General features: G+C 39.0%; 3 protein-coding genes across 6 annotated transcripts; 2 read left to right on the top strand and 1 right to left on the bottom strand.

The window, feature by feature from the left end:
* Positions 1-422: 422 nt before the first annotated feature.
* zfyve19 (zinc finger, FYVE domain containing 19) lies at positions 423-17,541 on the bottom strand. Of its 4 annotated transcripts, XR_005203571.1 has the most exons (13): positions 17,348-17,541; positions 17,143-17,264; positions 17,003-17,056; positions 16,267-16,424; positions 16,007-16,149; positions 15,739-15,847; positions 15,358-15,576; positions 14,711-14,787; positions 14,412-14,513; positions 14,157-14,314; positions 13,815-13,931; positions 9,040-9,111; positions 423-1,787 (listed from the first exon to the last, which is right to left on the bottom strand). XR_005203571.1 is itself a non-coding variant. In XM_037746500.1 (12 exons), the coding sequence occupies exons 1-11, from the start codon at positions 17,399-17,401 to the stop codon at positions 13,853-13,855; spliced, it is 1,275 nt and encodes a 424-aa protein (XP_037602428.1). In that variant the 5' UTR covers positions 17,402-17,541; the 3' UTR covers positions 8,970-9,111; positions 13,815-13,852. The 4 variants fall into 4 exon arrangements, 3 of the variants coding, with proteins under 3 accessions (XP_037602428.1, XP_037602427.1, XP_037602430.1); XM_037746500.1 differs by lacking the exon at positions 423-1,787 and having other exon boundaries at positions 8,970-9,111; XM_037746499.1 differs by lacking the exons at positions 423-1,787; positions 9,040-9,111 and having other exon boundaries at positions 12,026-13,931.
* Positions 2,913-12,272, top strand: zgc:162989 (uncharacterized protein LOC100037351 homolog). Its single transcript, XM_037746503.1, has 4 exons — positions 2,913-3,366; positions 11,249-11,329; positions 11,649-11,681; positions 11,821-12,272. Exons 1-4 carry the CDS (start codon positions 3,187-3,189, stop codon positions 11,887-11,889), a joined length of 363 nt encoding a protein of 120 aa, XP_037602431.1. The 5' UTR covers positions 2,913-3,186; the 3' UTR covers positions 11,890-12,272.
* Positions 17,542-17,590: 49 nt separating the features above from the next.
* On the top strand, positions 17,591-22,738 carry bub1bb (BUB1 mitotic checkpoint serine/threonine kinase Bb). Its single transcript, XM_037746498.1, has 9 exons — positions 17,591-17,734; positions 19,641-19,808; positions 19,929-19,988; positions 20,074-20,218; positions 20,315-20,511; positions 20,600-20,763; positions 20,865-21,058; positions 21,143-21,243; positions 21,740-22,738. The coding sequence occupies exons 2-9, from the start codon at positions 19,666-19,668 to the stop codon at positions 22,011-22,013; spliced, it is 1,278 nt and encodes a 425-aa protein (XP_037602426.1). The 5' UTR covers positions 17,591-17,734; positions 19,641-19,665; the 3' UTR covers positions 22,014-22,738.
* The last annotated feature ends 1,579 nt before the right edge of the window (positions 22,739-24,317 follow it).

The following is a 24,317-nucleotide window of genomic DNA, read 5'->3' as shown; positions in this document are numbered from 1 at the left end:
TTTATTATATTGTTTCATATTGTGAGAGTGGATATTGTATTTAATATAGAGTAACTGCTTCCACACATTTTATATTCTTCTTGGTCTTTTCACTGACATGAATTCAGAAAATGTAGGTCACAGTATGTTGGCTTTTTGTCTCTGGTATGAACTCACATTTCTTTCATTTTTTTTTTTTCAATATTATATTTATTGTTTTTTTTTTGTTCATTTTAAAACAACAGAACAAACATTCACAAACGTCCCCAAAAATAACATTCTCGGTACAAAGAAACTTAATAAACCTAATACTAATATAAAATAAGCCAGTATAGATACAGGAAAAACATATTATATACAAAAAAATAGATATATAAGTAAAAAGAATATACACAAGTAAAATAAATAAAATTTAAAACAATAAAATAAATAAAATCTATTTATATATACATATATATACTGTATACATACACATATACGCACAAGCAGTATATAAACATACAAAAACACATATACATATAATCAATAAAAAAAAGAAATTAGTGTATTTCTTTCATTTATAACTGTGAAGCACTTAAGAACCCTGGTTTTGAAGTGCTATTTAAATTGTTTATCTAATAATCATTTTTATTTTGTCCATGTTGTTGGTGGTTTATTTTTTTATTTGTGTGTCCCATTACTGGGACAACTGGGACCTTTTTTTTAGGGAGTGGACTGAAAGTACAGTAATTCCACAATGAGCAATAGACTCTTCTAATCTTGATTTAATCATTACGGATTACCCCCATGACTAAAGTAATCCTTCAAAGTCCTAGGGATATAGTACAAATAACTCTACAAACAGTCATACAGCTACAGGACAATGGAAATCTTTTACCCACTATATGTGATTAAAAACACAGTGTACAATAAGCCTACTGAATACAATGTAATCATGATGAATCTAAAAGGCGAAATAAAGTGTAAATGAAATGGTATTATTTACTATGGTATTCCAGATAGAGAATACATTTACTTTATATCATAACCCTTTTTAAAAATGTATACAAATAATATAAATTATTATATTTGTGTAAGCAAGGAGCAAAAAAATGCTTTTTAGTGCAGGGTGACAGCATAAAATACAATCACACATATAAAAAGAACAAAATAAAAAGTCATAAAGCCATCAGTCAAATACAAATCAATAGAAATATGGCACAAACAAAACAAGAATAAAAAGAAACACAAAATGTGGTGGTAATATGAGCTGCGTCTTACAAACAAATATGTGAAGCGGTCAGACAAGAAAGCGTCAGTAAAGGTGTTTTAAGTGAAGATTTACAGCTTCCTGTGTCCTTGACTTCATCGTTCAAATCCATAAATTCATTAAATTCTTCAACCCAGAAGGTGGCAGTATGATCCCACCTACAGCTGAGGAAGCAGCTGAGGGTGAACACTTTATTATTCTTTCTCAAAGCATTATAAAACGTGCTTTTTGGCAGATTTTTATCTTACACACAGTATAATCATTAACACATCTTATGACTTAAACTCACAGGACCCCCCCGATCGTCTTTTCGCAATCGTAGTGATACTGATGATTCATGCATTGCGTCATCCAATTACAGTATGCGATGAGTCATGAAGTTATCCACAACTTAAGACTGGAGGAAGCAGGAAGTGGTCGCTCAAATTGTTTCCGTGATTTAGTCTGAATCATAATTGCAGGTAAATTTAGCAAGAGGATAACTGATTTTGGGAAAAATAAAGGTAGCATCCATAAAGTCTACAGCTTCCTGCCAATGAGATGTTACATCTTCATCCAGCTGTGAAGATAAAACAGAAGAGGTCAACCTCATTTCCAGCCCCTGCTTCAACCTCTTCCACCTAGACTAACGCTTCACCCGGCCGGGTCCGAGGTGAGAAGGCCTCACACGGGTCTCTCCGGTGTACGTCCCCCTTTTTTTTTTACACAAGCCGACGGTGCAGAACCAAGTAGCATAAGACGAGATGAATGAATTTGTTTGCCTGGAAAGGTGAGCTGCGAGAGGCACTCAATAATTCAGTGTTTGTAACAGACGGTGCATCAGTGGGTGAACGCGCGCAGCTACGGCTGATTGATGGTCCCTGCCAAAACAAAAAACTGAACCCCATTATTCATATCGTAATAGGATCCGTGGAAACTCTGCAGCTCATTGTCTCGGTTGTCTCGACTGTAATAATTTGGCACCGAGAAATACAATTATGAATTTTTGACCTTGGGGTTTATGTGCTGCTGTTGATATTTGACTTCGCAAACATTGGATGGTTTCGAGACTTTTATTTGACATTTGACTTCTAACCAGCCATAAATAGCGCTCTCCCTGTTCATCCATTATTTACAGGTGCGTAACTGAGGATGCCAATTTGACTTCAAGGCTTATTAAACGTACACCTGATAATGCCTGTTATAAAGGGCAAGGCAGCTATCACACTAGAGGAACCCTGGCTCACCTGTCAGGGGGACTCAGCTATTGTTGGAAGTGTTTGTGGACACAAGAGCCCTACTTTAGATACTCTTACCGAGTGAATATTAGGAAAATACAGCTGATGTGTTGGTACATAGATGTTTCTGATGATAGGTATATCTACAAATCATATGATCTGGGATAAAAGAATATACATATTTCTATATTTTGTGATGTCACTAACACTTGTTGGCATATTTTCAGCCAGAGTAGTATTCCTAACTTGATTACAGTGGCTCACCCTTTCTCCAGCTTTTATCGCTGCAATTGAACTATGCTCTCCCCACCTGCTATAACACAGAGAAAGAGCAAAAAGCAAGCACACACCCTTTTAAAGTGCATGCACACACAAATGCATGCACAGACTCACGCACGGAAGCATATCTCATTACCATCCTCCTGATAGTGCAGCCAGTGGGTGTTGCAAGAGGAGGAGGGAAGGAGAGCAAGACAGTGAGCTTTAGAGAGAGAGAGAGAGAGGAGAGGAGAGGACAGGCAGAGAACTGGCGTTATAGAGAGGGAGAACACGAACACTCAGCAAGATAACAGGAGATACGCGTGGGAACAGCAGCCCAGTAGACAGAGACAGAGCAGTGTGTTCACAACCAACGTGTCAGAGCTTGTGGGTCTGTCTGTCTCTGTGTGAGTGTGTGTGTGTGTGAGTGTGTGTGTGAGCTCGGTTGTGCTTTTCCACGGTTCTCCCGAGGCCGTGGCAGCCATGGCGTCAGAGCCCAGCACCCAGTCCAGGGTGATGTTCCAGTCGGCGGACAAAACGGAGGAGCCGGCGCACCGCAAGCTGGGCAAGCTGACGGTCAAATACAACCGCAAGGACCTGCAGAGGAGGCTGGATATCGAGGAGTGGATCGATGGGCAGCTGCACCTGCTGTTTGACTGCGAGGTAGGGCAGGGCTGGCTCACACCGACACACACACACACACACACACACACTCAGACGCACACTGAGGACGAAGTGAGGGAAAGGAGCAAGACAGGCACTGAGCTGCTCTGTGGTGGGCTATCCATCATGTAGGAGATATTACAGCAACATAAAAGAGGAGTGGGAGGAAAGTAGCTGCAATTTTTGGCACACAAGCTCTCATGTGTCATCAACCTGACTGCAGTATCAGCTGTGAGGCGTGCTCCCTGGTGTTCTACCATAGAGATAAGATTATATCTCCAAGATATGATGTCCGATTTAAGTCATTAGGAAGCATTTGCAAGCAGATTGCAACCCCGTCAATGCAATACCTAGATAACTTTAAACATATGCCAGCCTACGATTAAGATGTTCCAGGTTGGTTTCTCACAGTGTGAAGTTGAATAGATTCTAGGATCAGTAACATTAGAAGCAGAGGAACAGTATCCCTGTAACTCTGTGATAAAGTAATACAAAAGTATTACAAAATAAAAGCTAAGGACAGGGATAGAGAAGGTGTTTTTATTTTGAAATGCACTCTAAATTTTGTATTTGTGTCCTGCTATTATGGTGGCATCCAGGAAATTATGTCCTCATTTTAGTGTCTGTGTGTGTGTCCTGTCTCTCAGACACATTCTTGTGGTCACTCAATAGCTATGCATGATAGAAACTGCATACTTAGATCACCCCTATATGGATGAAGATTAATGATGACAGTGATAAGATAATAGAGAAACTTGCTGTATGAATAAATATGCAGAAAAAAGTAGGTTTTTTTTTTCAAAACCCTTCAAGATATGCAGTTTATATTAACACAGTGCTTGTGTTAGGTAAAAAACAAGAGATGCAATGTGGAAATGAGTGCTCATTATTTCCATAGTGTGTCTAATTAATGGCCTCATTGCTTAGATGGTCATTTTTAATATGTGCAGGGGATACACGCAGCAACACAACCTTCATAACTCGGTGGGATACAATCCAATTATGTCAGAGGCTCCATATTGATTCGTTTGGCATTCTCGGAGGGGAAACCATGGCAACAGATGTCTCATCGCCCACATGAGGCAGCATGGCACAGTGGAATTAGGGGTGTCTGTTAAAGAGCATGAGCTTCCTCATGACGATGCAGATCAGATGACAGAACGCCGCCTTCGTTTTAATGCCGGAGACAAACTGTTTCTCGTTTAATTCTCGAACCACACAGAGGCCCCTCGGCTGCAGGTGATCACTCTGTCTGGCATCCCCTTATTACACTCCCACAGAGCCCTTTGTATATGGCGTATACTAATGAATGTAAGCATGCATCCACATCTATCTGACTGGCTGGATGACATTGAAGTTTACAGCAAATCTACTGATAGACATCTAGCCATACTAGACTAGTAGATTATAAGGGTTAAGCCTGGTTAGTCACAGCTGCTACTATATTTCTCATCCCAATACTTGCTGTATTTGCTTTATTCCATTTACACCCCAGGCCTTCTTCCTGTGGTAATATATGATAATATTCTTGTAAAGCCGAGGGTGGAATAAATTACATTAGGGAAACCAGGACATGTGAAAACAGATCTGAAGTCTTTCTCTGTGTACTCTTTTGATCTCGTCCCAGAAACAGACTTTTATTATTTCACGTTTGCAGTACTTGGCCTCTCATGCTCTGGTTCTAACATAATCTAATACAGGGATAAATGCACATCACACAGAGATAGTGGATGTGCATGTTCCCCAGCAAGCTGAATGATTGGATCTCAGTATGATTGATTGAGATGATGAAAGATAGCAAAAGAAAATGCCTTTGATTCAATCATGATAGGGCCTGACGTCATGAATTCAAGTTAACAGAAGTTCCTCCTCTATACAATTTCCTAATAATAGTCTACGTCCTTGCTATATGAAAATGAATGCTTTACTTTCTAGTTGGGCTAGATAGTTTGGATATTTGCATTAGCCACTTGTATGGAATTAGTCGTGGCTCGTCCATGTACACTGGCCATTGCAATGAATTTTGCATGGGCTCGGGGGAAGGTTACTCTGTTGGTTCTCAGAGTCTTCCGTGTGGAAGCATTTACCATCAGTCCCCTGTGTCACCACCTGAATTATTTAGCTGCATCTCTAATTCATACAAGTGCTGCCTTGGTCTGGAGTGGCCGCCTTCGTCTGCAAACTTCACACCTTTTTGAGAAATGATAAACTAAAAAAAAGGTGTGATAAACAGCTCTCAGATAGTGGTGAACAATGTTTATAGTAACCCAGATCAGTTTTCCCCACTGACACTAAACTATGAGGACTTTTCAGTGAATGGCTTCTTTATTTTAAATTAATAGACTGCAGGACAGTAATAGAAATATCCACAGTTCAGACTTGATGTATTGTAGACTAAGATTAATTCCATAATAATTTGTATTTAGAAATTGGCCAGCTCTTATATAATTGGACAACAGGATTTGTATCTTTACACCCTGTTCTCCCTCTTTAATCTGTGCCATAACTCAGTGAAGTTAATGAATATGTTGATCTGTGTGCAGCTCGTGCCTCCGGCAGGAAAAGGGAAGTTTCTGATAAGTTAAACGCGCACTGGCATCTTCTCCAAACAGCTGGATTTCCTGGGCATGGTTTCCTTTACATTATCATAGCAAACGCAGATGTTTTGTTGCAGTATTTTCCAACATCACCCTTACCAAAAATAAGTTTATTCAAGTATACTTATATATTAGTATACTTCTTTTAAACTTAAAATAAGAGAGTATACTTTCAGTTTACTTTTTATGTGCTTATCAGAGATATACTTAACAAAAGTATACTTGGCTCATACTGACAAGTATACAGAAAAGTTTTAGTATACTTGGCTCATACGGACAAGTATACAGAAAAGTCTAAGTATACTTGGCTCATACTGACAAGTATACAGAAAAGTCTAAGTATACTTGGCTCATACTGACAAGGATACAGAAAAGTCTAAGTATACTTGGCTCATACTGACAAGTATACAGAAAAGTTTTAGTATACTTGGCTCATACTGACAAGGATACAGAAAAGTCTAAGTATACTTGGCTCATACTGACAAGTATACAGAAACGTTTTAGTATACCTTGCTCATACTGACAAGGATACAGAAAAGTCTAAGTATACTTGGCTCATACTGACAAGGATACAGAAACGTTTTAGTATACTTTGCTCATACTGACAAGGATACAGAAAAGTTTTAGTATACTTGGCTCATACTGACAAGTATACAGAAATGTTTTAGTATACTTGGCTCATACTGACAAGGATACAGAAAAGTCTAAGTATACTTGGCTCATACTGACAAGGATACAGAAAGGTTTTAGTATACTTTGCTCCTACTGACAAGGATATAGAAAAGTCTAAGTATACTTGGCTCATACTGACAAGTATACAGAAAAGTTTTAGTATACTTGGCTCATACTGACAAGTATACAGAAACGTTTTAGTATACTTGGCTCATACTGACAAGTATACAGAAACGTTTTAGTATACTTGGCTCATACTGACAAGGATACAGAAAAGTCTAAGTATACTTGGCTCATAATGACAAGTATACAGAAAAGTTAATATACTTGGCTTATAGGCCTGCTACTTGTACTTAATCTTTTGATCGAGATATATTTAGGAAAAGTATAATTAAGTATTCTTGCCTTATAGGCCTACGGAAAGGTATACTTGGCTTGTATTTATGCCTAATGTTTGATAGAGTAACCTATTAAAGTGTGTGAGATCAGTGAATACCATTCACTTAACACTTACTTACATGTAAAGAACATGAAGAAACTACAGGACTCTAGTTGTTAACAAAAACCTTTAAAGGAATAGTTCCACTTTTTGGAAAATACACTTATTAGCTCTCTGGTTGAGAGTTAGATGAGAAAATTGACGACTCTCTTATCTGTATGTTCAATATGAAGCAACATCCAGCAGCTCGTTAGCTTAGCTCAGCATAAAGACAGGAAACGGGGGGGAAACAGTACGCCTGGCTATTCTAAGCTAAGCTAAGCTAACTGCCTGCTGGGTGTAGCCCAAATGTAAAAATATTGCTCTCAATAGTAACAGGGTGAAAGCCTAACACGCTGATAGCTGCCTCATTACAACCACAATATTGAAGAGGAGTAAAACCAAATAAACAAGCAAACATGGAACAACACAACATATCACTGAATCACCAAATTCAAAAGCATTCGCCTCCCACGTATTACGAATATCAACCGCAAATTTCATGATAATATGACTTTTAGGTGTCTTGTTTCAAAAGTTGATGAGTTGGCCTAAGGGAGGACAAGTTATGAGTAAATGGATTGAGATCCTTTCATTGGGGAGCAGGAGTGTGTTCAGTAAACTTCTTGATAATAAAATATGCACTTAGTGGAAACTGTGGCCTGAGGTGATAAGAGTAAAGGTCAGTGGGTCACCACAATCACTACGGGTCATCTACTGAGGAGCTTAAATGCCCTGAGAAGGATAGATATTATGATAACCTGCTCAACAGATTTTGTAGTGGACTTTGCAATCTAAATTTTGTCCTGTGGTGGACACTCATGGTCCTCATCATCCATGAATATCCATGGAAACTCTGGCTTCAGTCTAGTTTCCAATATACCTTGCAAAGGTCAAGGGCAATTTTTGACCTAAGGGTTGCCATTGATAACGAGTCAGGGGGGTTCACCAAAATCATTAGGAAATATTGCCGATGAATATCAATACTCAATTTGATGATAGTCTTGGTAATAGGTCAGAAATCTCCCTCCGATCGAAAGCGTTGCATGGGCTGACTGATCAATCAGTACCATTATCTTTAGGGCAATTTTAGTAAACTTCATTTATATTGCACTACCATAAAACAAAGTAACTGTTTCTCTGAAAAAGGACCAAATCAAACAGACAAAGAAATATAAGTAATTGTATGAATAGAATAAATAAAACCTTTTTTTTTTTTTAAAAGGATCAAAACATTTAAATGATCATGCTGCTACTAACTGAAAGTCGTGACAGGAAAAACCAGTTCACCTCATAATAATGAGGAAACTTTACTGATTCTGAGTAACAAATTCAAACGGAGGTCATCTGATCTCAACAAAATCGAACTGCTTATCCAGACTGCATCTCTATCGCCCGTCTAAAACTGCAATCCTCCGCGAACCACTTGGATATTCATGAATTCCAATATTAGTGCCAAAACTCATTTTAGCTTCAGTCCACTGCTTTTAAACTTCAAAAAGTGCTGATGAGACATTTCTGCCCAGAGGCCTCATTAAAATGCTGTTTTCCTCTGACAGTGAAGGTAACTCTCAACAAGCGGAAAATTGCGACTGAGAACAAAATTAAATACTGAAAAGTTACTGGGAGGGTCATCGAAACTCTTCAATGTTCCTCTCATTGATATTCAGTGGCGCTCTGCATGGTCCTGCTGGACAATATATATTATCTTTTACTTACTGATTATAGCCATTTAAAGTTCCATGCAATTCATGGGAATATATTATTAATCCTTGTTCAGTGCAAATAAGTACTGCTTAGATCAATCAAAGCTAACATCTATTATAACACATTTGGTTACCCCCCAAATGTATAGTTGGATGCCAAAAAGGTAAAGAGGATATACTTAATTTGACTGCAGAAACATCATTTGAAATAACTACTCACATTCATTAGGCAGGCTGCTCTAGCATCATGTTAGCTCTGGACTACTTGCAGGGTGTAGATGGCAAGCTAAAGCTGCATGCAAGGAAAAAAGAAAACAATGGATTACTGCAAAAATCGAAACCTACACAGAATGAGCAATGACCGTTAAACAGGGCAATAATTAAAAAGAAATCTGGGCCAGTTGCATAAACGTAGTTTGAGACTAGTCTTGGTCTTAGACTGGTCTTATTTTGTCAGGTTAGACTAGTCTAATTAAACCTTAAATCTGTTGCATAAATATTGACTGACTTAACTTGAAGTAAAAAGTTAGTGCTAATTAAAAACGTTTTGCTAATTTTAGCTATCTATTACAATTATTTATCCATTACTTTTAGCTAATTATTACAACTGTTTAATCCATTACTTTTAGATAATTTGAGATATCTATTACAACTATTTATCCATTATTTTTAGCTAATTTTATCTATTACAACTATTTATTCATTACTTTTAGCTAATTTTATCTATTTCCACTATTTATCCATTACTTTTAGCTAATTTTATCTATTACAACTATTTATCCATTACTTTTTGCTAATTTTAGCCATCTATTTCAACTGTTTATCCATTAGCTAACTATTTCAATTGTTTACCCATAATTGTTTGGATTCTTGGACCATATTCTTGAATTGTTTCTGAACATCTTTATTTGATACAATTGGATTTATGCTGTTTACCTTTTCTGTCATTTTCTCCCTACTTGTTGTGACGTTGATATTGCATCCCTGTTTTTTTCTCTTCTTTGAAATGTCTTATTTCACCCATAATGCATTGCGTGACAGGCTATCTAAGTCAGACTTACATTACTCACACATGGGGAAGCTTTATGCAACAGGTAAATTTAAGTGTTTATAATAAGTCTGACTTCAATATTACTTATATACTTAGACTATACCAGACTATTTAATTTACACCAAACAGTATTTGGCCTAACCAATTGCAGGACAACACAAACAGCCACAGCCTAACGCAGCAGAACTGGTAAAGCAAAGCCCACACAGCACATAAATGTACAGCATGGACTTTAAAAAATAAAAAAAATGTGTCCTGCAGACATCAGCAGAATCACACGGGGTCCAAACTGGCAGCATGTATCAATTAGAGGGGGGCACAGGGGATTGTGAAGGTGGGTCCATCTATTCCACCACTCAGCACTTCCACATTGATTAGCTCTCTCCTCATCCAGAAAGCTGTGCGAGCCCCATCCACACCAGCCATGAAAACTCCCCAACCGGAAAATATTCCTTTTAAAAAGAGGTCCCACTTGTCAAAAAATGAGTGTACACCTGCTGACTCTAGATATCTCAGGGTTCCTCCAGTGAGCACCGTTCATTCCCTCTGAAAATAGTAGTTAGAAGGTGTGGATAACAGCTTGTGATATGAATTGATTATTTTGCTTTTTAAAACTGGAGACTGCCCTTTTTTTTTTTTACAATCTTTACATGAGGTTGGCATTAATCGTTTAATGTGCTGCCAACCATTGTTTAACATCTTAGAAAAATGGGTTTGTATGGATTTAGTAAGACATCCGGTTCATATATTACAGTGAATGCTGCCCTTGGGTTTGTATTTCAACTCACAATGTGGGACAACCTAGTCGAGATGAATATATCCTTCAGAGAACATTTAAACTGGAAATAATCTCTCAGTAATGGCTCAGCTAAATGCTAGCTGGGTAAACCATCCATGAAATCTGATGGTGTCATGTGGCAAGTACAGCCCCCTGGAGCCTTTTTGCCTTCATGCCTCAGTGCTCTGCAGCATTGCTTGTGTGTGCAGCACATCATCACTCATATGATTGTTATGAGAAAATATTAAGGAAGAAAACCAGTGTTTATTCTTTTTAATTCGTACAATCAACACTATTAACTCTGGTGATCCCCTACCGATAAAAGTATGGTGGCAACTCTTTAAAATGTGACATTTTAACAGATACTGTGCTGCTATGAAATCCCTGCCATGTTGCATTACATCTTACGCTTTCTTTTCCTTCTGAATGACTCTGCTCAGTGGTGTGGACGGTCTAACTACTGTGGGTGAAAGGAGGGCAAGAAGCCCACATTATACAGTGGTTGCAAGAGCTTTTGTAGCATGCAGAAATACAAGTGTGGGCAATCTAGTATTAGAGGAATATTGCCTTTAACGTTTATTTCTCTCTGTTTTTTCACAGGAGGAGGAGATTCCAGAGTTAGAGATTGACATAGATGAGCTCCTGGAGCTGACAGACGAAGGGCAGAGAACCCGTCTGCAGGTGAGATTAAACTTAAAAAAAAATGACATGTTTAGCCAATATTCACATTGCATTTCTAGTTATTTTAGTAATTTATTGCTTCATGGAACTGGTACCAAGAACTGCAGTTCTTCAAACAAAAGACAACCCGAGTCCAAGCTTCAGGCCAAAGAGTTAAAACATTTCAACACCTTGACACCTGGGTACATACCTACCTATTTGCTATGTGGGTTAATAGCTTAACAAGCCCTTCGCTGGAATCCAATGTTGCAATGTTTACACTGAAAAAGCAATGTCCAATGTTGTTCTTGAGCCTATTTGTGTTTGTTTTCTTTGTTAGGAGCTGTTGCAGGAATGCGGAAAGCCAAAAGAGGTGAGGCAAAAAACAACATATATGAAACTACACACAAGCATATAAAGATTTCAATATTTAACAGAGTTTCTATGGTTGTGTCTAGTCTGTGAAGGTAACATGCAAAGAATAAAATCAATTTTCTTCATCTTCCCCTCAGGATTTTATCAACGGGCTGCTCTACAGGATAAAGGGTCTACGCAAAATGTCAGGTCCCTTGAAGAAGTAATTATAGGTCAAATAAAGAATTGAGACAATGTGAAGCCTCTTATCTTCCCATCTTCCATTGCGTTAACTCTAACATGTCAGTGGGACTCTTTGCCCCTTCCCTTTCTGGGTCAGCATCAGTCTTAACAACAGAGCAGTCGGGTTTTGAATGGGATTTTTTTATTATTATTTCATTTTAATTTATGGACTGCTATAACATTTTGTCTCCCATAAACATACCAATAATGCACATGTGATAAAAGTTGTACTGACTATTACTCAGACGGACTGCTTTTTTTTTTGTGTAAGACTGTACATTTTCGGTTGCCTATTTATGTACATAAGTATTTTTTGTTCTGATAACAGTGTTGTATGTCGAAATAAAATTGAACATTTTCAAGACAAGGCTGTTCATGAATTATCAAAAGGGGTTACATACCAACAGTCTGGTATCATCAGGTATTATTCATTCCACACATACAAACAAATATTGACATCTCCATTACACTCATCAATTTGAATGCTATCCTGTTACCACAATTACTCTTTACAGCTCTTAAAACACATATTTTCCATATAAGAACGAGTATGTCCTACTGTCCAGAGACAACTGTGAGACTTTACTGTAGAGCGGCTGTCAGCACATCATTCCCAGAAATACAAGCTTCTGTTTTCTAAATCTTTCAACAGGGCGATGGAAACAAAGGAGACGTTGGCATGTCAAGTCTAGGAGTAAACACAGTGAAATCAGCAGCAGGAAGGTCCATTAAGTATGCATCCATTATCCTCATCCATTTCCTGTCTGTGGTGCGTGTATGACATGGCCAGACAAGCCAAACACGGTAACGGGCCTCTGTACAAACCTTAATGGAGCGAGCCCCCCAGAGGAAAGTGTAATTATGGTTTCTCCTCTGTTAGCTTGACAGTAATGCACACTGATGAAACTGCACTCTGGCCTTCTCTCTGTCATACGCAGGGAGAGGGTCTTTCGGCTCCATTATAGTAATTTGCTTTGTCACCCTCCCTCCCCCCCTCACTTCCACTCTTGTGTCTCTGACACAGAGTTCATCCATACTGTAAGACTACACCTCAGACCAGGTCCGCCAGCCTGGGACATTTTTGTCAAGTGAGGATATCAGTGATAAAAAAAGGCGTTAGTGTTAAAAACATAACTAAAAAGATGTGACACTTTTGCATCCTTTATAATGGAATTACACACAAGGACGATAAAGGCAACGCTCATGTCACACTCGCAGCCAAACGTATATTACAAGAGCGACTGCGGTGCCTGCCAAAAGAAAACAAAGCCCTCAGTAATCCTTTTATACTGACTCCTCTGTACTTCTTCAGTCCAGAGCTGACAGCAGTCTGGGATTGCACATTATCCCAGATGAGCTCGTGATGTGGCTGCTTTCTGCTTTATGTGCTGTCAATCTTTTTTTTTTTTTTTTTATAATAATCAAACGATGACAAGTGCAAAGTGCGTCTGAGATGAGCCTTTGTTGCCTTTGGGAAGTAGGACAAGTGACATAAGAAAAACACTTCCAAGCTTCTTATTCGGTTGGACAGTTTAAAACTTGTTGGCTGTGCAGTTTTGCTAAAATAGCATTACAGATAACATAGGAACTATGTTTTTCATATTATACATATTGCATTACATTAAAGTGTATGTCTATTTTTTTTAGGCTTTGCTTTGCCATAAATGTTACCCATTGTTTTTCAGTTCATTTACATCCCTGTTAGCAATTACAGAAAGAAGATGCTGCTCATTCTGTGGTCTACACAGACGCATGTTTATAGCCTGATTGGATAAGATAAGCTGGGGTTAAAGTTAGGGGTTCTGGCTTGATTTACATAATAGGTAGTTTTTAAATCTTCTCAGACAGTTTTATTAACAATAATAGGTCACTTAAGTCTAAAAGTACAAGCCTAACAGTGATGACTGACCAGAGCCTGATAAGGCAAACATCTACAGCGAAGTCGCGCTATGTCTTCCTCTTCTTCTTTGGCGCAGTGTAGTTAGCGGTGCGATGCTCCTTCCTGTCATATTTATCATGGCCTTCCCTGGGGACACAATGGAGAGTGGATTGATAATTCATCGCAATAAATACTTTATGTTCATGCTGCTCAACAGTATGGCAAAGGCCTGGCTACGATCTATCTGGGTTAGGTATGCATTCCAAATCACAGACATCTTTCTTGGGCATCGGAGCGAATATTTCCATGCAAAAACGCTCTACTTGGAGGCCGGAATTATTATTGCTCTCTTTATAATGTATGTTAAGCTACCTGAAGCAGCGGTTGCAGTATAGGTCTCCATCACAGGTGTGACAGCGAATAGTGGCGTCATGGTTACAGATGCAGCACCATGGAAACTCCTCCTCATCACTGTCTGATGGCTGATGTGGAACAGCAGCCGGTGAAATCCTACTCTTGGGTGCTGGAGCCTTAAAAAAAATACATCAGATCAGCAATGGATTAAATGTTGTTCTCTCTAAAAGCTTGAAAATTATAGGAATTTGTATTCTGTTTTTTGTTTAGTACCGGTTTCTTAGAAGATTTTTTCTTTTCTATGTTCTTTGGTCCACTGTGTTCTAAAGGTATGTTGTAGCCACTGGCCTCATCCAACGCAGCCTCTTCAGACAGCTGGGACAAAAATCAGAAATACAGGAATTTCAAAACATGTCCTCCAATTCACATTACAAATTATGAAAATGGCAAAATAGCAGCCCCTTGTGGCCACTCAAACTGGTCCAGATTAGTGACATGCACTCAGCAGTACCGAGTTTATCATGTAAAATATAATATAATCTCCATTACAGTATGATCTTTAAGCCGCAGACCTGTTTTAACACTCTCATCACAGATTCTTCCTCGGTCTCCTCATCACTGTCAGGATGCTGGAAGTCCTCCATAGTAACTAGAAGTGACATGACAAATAATCACATTCACACTTCTGCCATCGCGACAATGTCTACAGTTAGAGCTCTTGTCATATTTTCTGACTCTCTGATGTAAAAGTATATATATACTACTTTTTCAGTCCGATTCATCCACAGACAGATTTGCTACAGTATAGAATTAACCCATTTATACCCTTTTAAAGTTACAGTCTATGCATTTAATCAGTTTGTACATTAACCAATAAGATTAATAAAGTGGTACACCAAGATCTTTGTGTGTGACGTACTAGAGTCGCAACAATTAATCGATTAGTTGTCAACTATTAAATAAACCGCCAATTATTTTGATAATCAATTAATCGATTTGAGAATTTTTTTAAGAAAAAAATATATATATATATTCTCTGATTCCAGCTTCTTAAATGTGAATATTTATGGGTTTCTTTAATCCTTTATGACAGTAAACAGAAAATATTTGTGTTGTGGACAAAACAAGACATTTGAGGATGCCATCTTGGATTTTTTGGAAACACTGATCGACATTTTTCAACATTTTCTAGACCAAACAACTTATCGTTGTGACGTACCTTTATCTGGGTCCTGCCCCTTCAGCTGTGCCATCCTCTTGGCCATGTGGAGGATCTGATCCTGGGAATGGCGCTCCTTCCTCAGCTCCTCCATGGCCTCCTCCAGGACACGGGCCTTCTCAGTCTCCAACGGCTTGTCCGCCTCCTGGTTCTCCTCCAGATTCTCATCCAATGTGCCCCCCTCCCCCTTGTTGAGATCATTCATACGGCCATCTACACCTGCAGAGGGATTAATCGGTTTGAGCATATTTGTAGCTAAAGTCAGCTTTTGGTGTCAGAATGCAGTCGTGATATATTTATCATGACTGCGTAAGACTATGATGTGACCGCATCATTAATTATTAATTGAACGTGGGAGAAATCAATGAGACGGATAATTACTGCATTCAGGATTTGATTGCTGGTCGTCTATGGCAACTTCCTCTGTCATCTGAGTAATCAGATCATTGGCTTGTTCAATCTGAGTCCTGTTATCTGGAGGCTGGTGCACCTGGACACATGAGCACACAGGTACATATACTGGTAAGCAATTATAGCAAACTATTTAGCATGCAGGTCTTTCTAAATACCATTTAATACTTTAAGCTGCAAATGAGCCCTATTGTAAGGGCCAAGATGTTAAAAACAAGTGGGAAGAGGTTTAGCTCACAGGTGGAGGAGCTTGAGATGGTGGAGTCTGACCCCGTAGAACAGCCAGGCGGTCCTCCATCTCTCCTGCAGAAGGCACTGGCCGGCTGGGAGCTTTCAGAGCAGCAAGGCGAGACTCAATCTCTTTCTCAGAGGGGATGGACTCTGAAGAAGAAGTATATAAAAAAAAAAGGTTTACAATGCTCTTGCCAATAGAATTATTAACACATTTGTCAGATTAAATCAAAATGGTAGCTGCTAAAAAAAATCTAATTTCATTACTTGGTGCAGTATCCTCCTTCAGCTTTTGAAGTCTTTCAGCAATAGCCTGATCTTCTTTACTCAGGCCTCTGGTTGGCAGATGGCCTGCTTTACTGTTTCTATTGCTTCCTTGTGCTAGAGGCTGTGACGACTGTTTGGCCTCAAATGCAGCAACCCGTCTGTGGAAGAAACATAAACTTTAGATATCATTGATACCGCAATGTTTGATTAAAGTGTCATCAAAACTTGATCATATAACATTCCAGATACTGTAAGTACTTGATTACTAAATGCATCTTGACTACATCACACAGTATTCAATCATTCATCGCAAGTCCTTGGCATGACAGATAACTTTCCGTATGGCGTGCTGGCAGTGACTGGGGAGGGATTCTTTTATTGTTGATATACATAGATTATATACATCCTTTGTTTTGACTTATTTATTCGTTGGCATTGGTGCCAGCTGCTAATAATGCACACTCATACCTGTCATACCTCTTTGGTTACAGAATAGCGATGCACTTTTGCTATATACTGCAAAACCCCAATAAAAAGATCTCGATTTAAAACTTCCAAGATTCAAGATTCAAGATGTTTATAGTCACGCCGGTTGTACAGGTACAAACGTGTGAAATATTTTTTGCTGGGAAGCTCCATTAAAATAATAAGTTATATTACATTAACATCACAATTATAAAAGGAAATACTTTGTACAAGGGCATATTAAGAACATATATATAAAGAATATACTGACTTTTTGTAATTTTCAGGAGGAGACCATTTTCCACCACTGTTTGGAGATTCTCCACTAAAAAATGAAGAAATAATTAAAATGAGCAACAATGATGACAATGAATCACATTTATATAATCTTTTGCATGGTTTGACCTTTACCTTGTGAGACTACCATGGCACTGTTTGCAGACCTTCTGCTGGGTGTTGCCACAGCGAGGCACCACAGCACTGAAAGTCAAACAGCTGGAGCAGAAGGAGCGGCCGCAGCTCTTACATCCCAGCTGTGAGGACATGGCAACGTTCATTATTTGTTATTTAATGTGTGCAGCTATGTGATTACATATGAGCCAGCAAAGGTCCTTACCTCCTTCTTGAAGAGACTGAACTTTGATGCACAACAATAACAACGGTTGTCCATGCCGACCACGTGTAGAAAGTCATGGATTATAAGCTGACTGCTCTTGTGGGGTGAATGTGTGAAGAAACTCTATTAACAGTAATCCCTGCAGCTAGCTGCCCTGTTATCAACCTTTCAACGTTTGCTGTAATCAAAACAGGAAGCATTCCGGAAGTTGCGTTGTGAGGTCAATTTGCGTTTTCCTGTTTCTGGTTTCGTCCAATCAGCTTCCTCCAAATCGTCTCGCGGTCCTTGTTCAAAAACACCAGAGCTCAGTTGTTGCCGTTAGCAACACGGTGTTAACGGTAGCTGTTAATAATCTGCAGAAAGAGACACAAAGGAAGGCTGTAAACGGTATGGAAACAACAGTAGTTTGTAGATAAACAGTTTTGTTTTTATATCTGATAGGTAAATTCGCTAAATATTGCGCCATAACGACAATAACGATCGAGCTAAAGCTAATGTTAGGTAGCGTGTTAGCCCCTTTAGCTCCACTACGTCATAACGTCACACTCTCATTAACGGTAGAGCAATAACCTCTCTGATCTTAGTGAGCTAGGATACTGGAAACATCACTGTTAGAGGTTGTGTAAGATGACAACATGTTATTAATGTCACTTTTGTTAGTTAATCTATAGCTAAGATGGATGTCAAATCGTATTTATTAAATAGATAGATAGTAACTTCATTGATTAACCATACACTAAACACACACTTGTCTTTTTTTATATATTTACTGTATTGTTGTTGTTATTATATATATATTGTCCTAATTGTTTGTTATCACTATTATGTAGTCATATTATTTCTTTATATTAATCTTGTCTCTGGGTGGAGGCTTCAGATAAGCCCAGTGGGTTTTTTGGCCTCTTTCTGCACTTTATATTATTCATTTATTTATTTGTTATGTTGTATAGTCTTACATTTTGCAAAATAAATAAACAAAAACAATAATGTGAAAGTCACAAGTCAGTGCATGTAGTGTGAACACAGTAAGACTAAATCTGCATAACAGGTCAGGAGACAAATACTCCATGCAACTTGAGAAAGAGCCCATTGATAGATAGATAGATAGATAGATTGATAGATAGATAGATAGATAGTAACGTTATTAATCCCGAGGGAAATTCAAGTTTCCAGCATCACAGTTCCATAGTACAAAAACATGTTAGAAAAAAGGCAGTAAAAAAATTAGAAGTACAAAAAAATATACCAGATATAAAAATACAAGGAGATGAAGAAAACTATTAAAACTGAATATAGTGCAGAAGAGACTGTTAAAAATGAGTATAGTGCAGGGTAACTCCAGTAGCTTAGCCTATTAAAGTGCACTGTGTGCATTATCTGTCCTGCAGACCATCCTCCGTGCAATATAAATATAACAAATATAAAAGATAATACAATATCAAATATAAAAATACAATATGTATATTGATGAGATGACAGTTTTGCCAGATACCAGTTTTGCCAGATTATTGCACAAAGTGTCCGTCAGATAATTATATAATTATTGCACAGAGTGATCAGCATGTTATTGCACATATCCGTAACAGTAGATTTACAGTATTTACATTGCACAAAAGTGACCAACGTGTTATTGCACATGTCCGTAACAGTAGATTTACATTGCACGTGTTCAACTCAGACAGAGGAGATGTCAGAGTTCAGGAGGTTTATCGCATTTATTTATTACGTATACATCTACAATTAAACAGTGCTGTGAGAAGCTAAAAGTAAAAGGACAGGGCTACAACGCAAGATAAATGGTCAAAGCATAACATCAGTAAAAGTCTTTAGGTCGGCCAGACTAAAACCTTTCCTTTTGAATCATTATGCTACTTCACAAACCTTTGAATCTACTGGGAGTCTACACCAAGGTCTTGGGGAGTAAAGTTTAAAACGTGAAGCTGTGGCAAACAGTAATATGTCAGAAAACGGTAAAAGCCTATGGTGACATCCTGAAATATCTTGTCTTGTCTTCCATCCAACAGTCCAAAATCCAAAAATATACAGTTTTCAATTCTATAAAACAGAGAAAGTATTCACACTGGAGAGGATGAAACCATAGAATATTTGGCATCTTTCCTTGATGAATCTTTTATCAAAATTGGAAGTGGGAGGAAGTGAGCCTTCTACACAAATTATATTCAGTGAAAAGATCATCGGTCTAGACCAGAGCAGGTGCAAGAAGAGATTTTAGAAATAAATAAGAGCACTTTAAGTAACTGAAACGTTTGTTTCTGGGTCTGTCGGTGTGTAGGCATCCAGCTGTTTTAATTTCCACAATGGCAGAAGGAGGAGATGTGGAGTGGGAGCTGAGCAAAGAAAACATTCAACCACTGCGGCGGGGCAGAGACGTGTCAGTCTTACATCAGGCGCTCAGTCAAAAAGAGGATGGACTCAGCTCTGCCATCAACCAGCAGAGACAGTATGGGTGATCTTTAAATCATCGCGCCTGTATTGGGTGACGACAATTTCTGGTAAACACTTTTTCCCAGCAGTTTTCACATGATGATGATGGAGGTTCTGTGGCTTTTTGTTTCTCCAGGGCCTTTGAGTCTGAACTGCGAATGTATGAAGGAGACGATCCACTTGACGTTTGGGATCGGTAAGTAAAATGTGTAAACCATAAAGTGTATTCATATGTGCTAGAGGTATAACTTTTAATCCTCACACGGTTGTGTCTTTTACAGGTATATTAAGTGGACAGAGCAAACCTTCCCTCAGGGAGGAAAAGAGAGCAACCTCGGCACACTGTTGGAAAGGGTCGTGACCAGATTCACTGAGGAAAAGAAATATCACGACGACTCTCGCTATGTTGAACTCTGGATCAAATTTGTACGTGTCATATTTTAACCTGACCATTTTTGCTACTTTGACAAACTAATGCAGCAGTAATAACTTTTGCCATACGTGTGTGTTGTTTGTCAACAGGCAGAGAACTGCCAGGAGCCCTTGGACATTTACAGGTACATGCAGGCGCAGGGAATAGGCGTGAGACAGGCATCCCTCTACATCGCTTGGTCTGAAGAATATGAGAATCAGGGCAACTGTCGCAAAGCAGACCTGGTCTACCAGGAAGGATTCAAGACGTGTGCGGAGCCGCATGATAAGCTCCTGCAGTTTCACAAGTAGGGATTTATCCAGTAAAGTTTAGGATGTAGTGTGAAAATGCAAAATATAATCAGAATCACAATTTTTCTATATTGTTCTTCGTAGGGCTTTGCAGGCACGTGTATCCCGACAAGTGATGATGAATGTGGAGGAGGACGATAGTGACGACGAGCCTAAACAACCTGAGAGAGTTTTTCTAGCTGACCTCAGACGCAGAGGGAAGAAAAAGGCCATTGCCCCCATCAACAGAGTTGGGTCTGCAATCAGAAGTAAGCATGTGAATGTACAAATCTGTTGTGAAATTTTAAGCTTCAGCACCTTCAGCATTATGGTTAAAAAGGCGTTTAATTTTGATGGCTTTTGTGAACAGGTATTCCTGGAGGCCTGCAGTCACACGGCGCCCCTGTCCTCGGCAATGTTTCAAACAGTCGGTTGGTGGTCTTTGACGAGAACAAGGCTCAAAGTGCCGGCCCTTCAGAGCCTAAGTTGGAGTCTTGGGTGGCCCCTCCCACTTCCAGGGCAAAGGAGAACGAGCAGAATCCCGAAAAATGGTGTGATGTCAAGGTATGAGACAAGCAGGTGTTGGTTGATTTAAATGTGTGGAGTGTAACCCAGTGATGTTAATTTAATGTGTCGTGTGTACCACAGATCCCCCAAAAGTCCAAATTCGGACATACCGTTATGGCCCCACCGCCTCCCAAACCGGCCTTCCAGCCGTTTGTTGAGGAGTCAGACCAGCCTCCAACAATGTGAGTGACAAAATCGAACAAGAATCTAACTTTTACCTGCAGTTTGTTGCTTTAATTTGCTTAACATTTTACATCAATTACATCACACATTCAGGGTCATGATAATAAGAAGCAACATATTCTTGAAATTGATGACTAGCACTAAAGCACTTCTTGTTACAACCTCCCAGTTGTGATGATTTGCAGCTATTTTCTGTTTCATATCATTGTAAGTTAAATAAAAATAAAAATGTTATAGGAAGATGTTCAGGAAAACAATCTATATCACATTATGGGTTGTTGTCATGGGACAGTTATTAGTTTTGGCATTTTTAATAGACTATACAATTAACTGAAAGAATAATGAACAGACGATTCAATAATTAAAACAAATGTAAGTTGAAGGCCTTTTCATGGTTTATTTCCAAGTTAAGTCTGTGATCTGATTTTATCCTTCTCGGTTTATGTCAGTAAGATTTCTTTGATTTGATTTGTCATCTTCCCTCTACCCCCTCAGGACTCCTTGTAAGATCAACCCAGCAGTGAACACAGTTTTATCAGCACGTAAACCCTGTAGAGAGGAAACTCCTCTAAAGAGACTACAGGAGCACCATCAGCAACAGAAGGAAGCCGAATCAGGAAAACGACAGGAGCAGAGCATGTACTGTAAAGAGCTGCTGCTCAGCGGCGCCACTGAATTCTGCTTTGAGGAACTGCGTGCAGAGCGCTACTTCAAAAAGGTGACCCAGGAGGTCAGAGGTCAAAAGGATCAAGCTAGTGCTTCAAACTGATGCATCTAAGAAGACTGACAATTTTATTGCTCTTGCTCTTTCTTTTTTACGGATTATTACCTTCATTTTATCTGCAAGTATCATGTAGTTACTGCTATGAATCGTTTGTTATCCTGCTGTAAATATGTTGTTCTTATAGATCCAGTTACTCAGAAAGGTAAAAAGACAAAAAGTTTTAAAGCTTTTTAGAAACGCTTTGAACTGAAGACACAATATTTTAGTTGTCTTGGATTCATTATAATACGACGGGGGGACCAAATATCGGGAACACTACAGTGTAATTTAATCCCATACAAACAGCAAAATTTAGAAAAGCGTGGAATAAACATTTACACAATTTCCATAAACAGACATAACGTAGGCTTCACAGTATTTAGAGTTGTAGTATTTAAAGGGATATTTCAGGTGTTTTGAAGTGGGGTTGTATGAGGTACTTATCCATAGTCGGTGTACTACAGTAGATGACAGTCGGCACGTCCCCAGCTTTGAGAAGCAGACAGAAGTATGGAAACAAAGTACTGTGGTGGACGGGGCCAGCAGCAAAACGTATTTTAGCCACCTAAAAGAAAGGCCCACCTAAAAAAATCAATATCAGTTTAAGTGTACGCTATATTCAGAATATTTTCGCCAGTTTACTTTGCCAGCTATACAGTCTGTCTCCCACAGGGAACTGAAGCCGTTATGTATGCTCTCGCCAAAGCAACCAGACTCCATTGAGAAGAAAACAAACAGTAATTTTACCGTTGAAGCAGCGGTTGACCAGCAACTCCTGTGTTCTGCTAGGGAAAATTACAGTTTTTTTTCAATGGAGTCTGGTGGCTTTGGTGAAAACATAGATGGATACAACGGCTTCAGTTCCCCTTCGGAAAGGGCTGTCTGACGGTAAGGTAAAGAGGTGAAAATATTCTAAATATAGCGTGCACTTAAACAGATATTGGTTTATTTATTTTTTTCTCCAAGCTCAGGGCGTACCGACCGTCATCTACTGTAGGTAATACGCGGACTATGGATAAGCACCTCATTCAACCCCACTTCAAAACACTCAAACTATCCCTTTAAAGGCCTACTGGATTGTACTATATTGTTGCGTCTACTCCTTGTAAATACTTAACACAAGTCTGCTGCAGAAATACTACTAGAAATAGCACACTTATTCCTAATTTCCTGCTTACTCCATTTTCTATTTTTCTTAATTGCATTGTTCTTAAGAACAGTGTTTTTTTTCTTTGTGCTGCCTTTTAAAGTTATTCTGTCTTTTTTCAGTATTTCTTGAGCAGATGATACAATTCCAACACAGTCGAAAGAGGGATTCAGTGTTGTGGGTTTAATGTCTCAGTCTGAGTGAAATGTCCCTTCTAGACCATGTATCATCGGTGTTCAATAAACTTGTTAAATGTCTGGCTGATGACTAGGGAAATTGTTTGCTTAGGTGTTTATTTTAGACAGGGGGGGGATTGTAGTAATGCACTGTCAGCAGTGGCATGCAAGGGAAAGCATGAATTAAATTCTTGGTAACAGTATTTGGATTACTAATAGGGCGCAAGAACAATTTAGTGCTGACTGTAATCTGTTGCAGCAGTTTAAAGAGTCAACACTGGTGGGCATGAGTAAAAACAGAAACAATCTGTATCTAAATAGTCATTAATGTCATCATTATTGCTACTTATTCTAATGAAGTGACTTAATTTTTCACTGCAGGGTATCCTTGTGCTTTTTAAGGAATCCCAACACCACGCATAAGATTTTAATGAGCAAATTGTGCATTCAGCTGGCCAAATGTTAATCATTGTCCAGGAGAGGTTACCCAGACGCCCGCTGACTAAAGCGGTGGTGGGAGTAAACCTAATCTACTGTGATGATGGGATGTACTTCACACACAGGCAGCTCGAAGGGCAGACTTTGATGAATGGCTGGAAGATGTGGTGGTTGGTTCATTAGCAAGTGAAATCCACCCTTTGCAGTTGTGGGCAGAGCAGGCCTCGGTTATCCCCAAGAGGTCACTACCCTGAATGTACTATGGCACAGAGTGCTGCTGCTTTTACGTGCACACGGAGCACTGGAGGAATAGACTTTAATCTCATTCTGGAAATATGACACTGCCAGCCAAGATCCTCTCAACTGGTGAGTCCCCAAACTGTCTACTTTAAATTTTGGCTTAGCACCGAGAGCAGCTGAAATTCAGTGATAAATGATAGGCAACATGATGCACTCCCGTCATAATAACACAGCATAACCACATCATAATGCATCCTCCATGGCTCGCTATTTGGCAGGACTTATTAAAAGCTCATCCCATGAAAGCAA

This window comes from Sebastes umbrosus, chromosome 16 (assembly GCF_015220745.1).
Source record: "Sebastes umbrosus isolate fSebUmb1 chromosome 16, fSebUmb1.pri, whole genome shotgun sequence".
NCBI lineage: Eukaryota > Metazoa > Chordata > Actinopteri > Perciformes > Sebastidae > Sebastes > Sebastes umbrosus.
The sequence above is the reverse complement of the archived record's forward strand: the minus strand, read 5'-3'. Positions and strand labels throughout refer to the sequence as shown.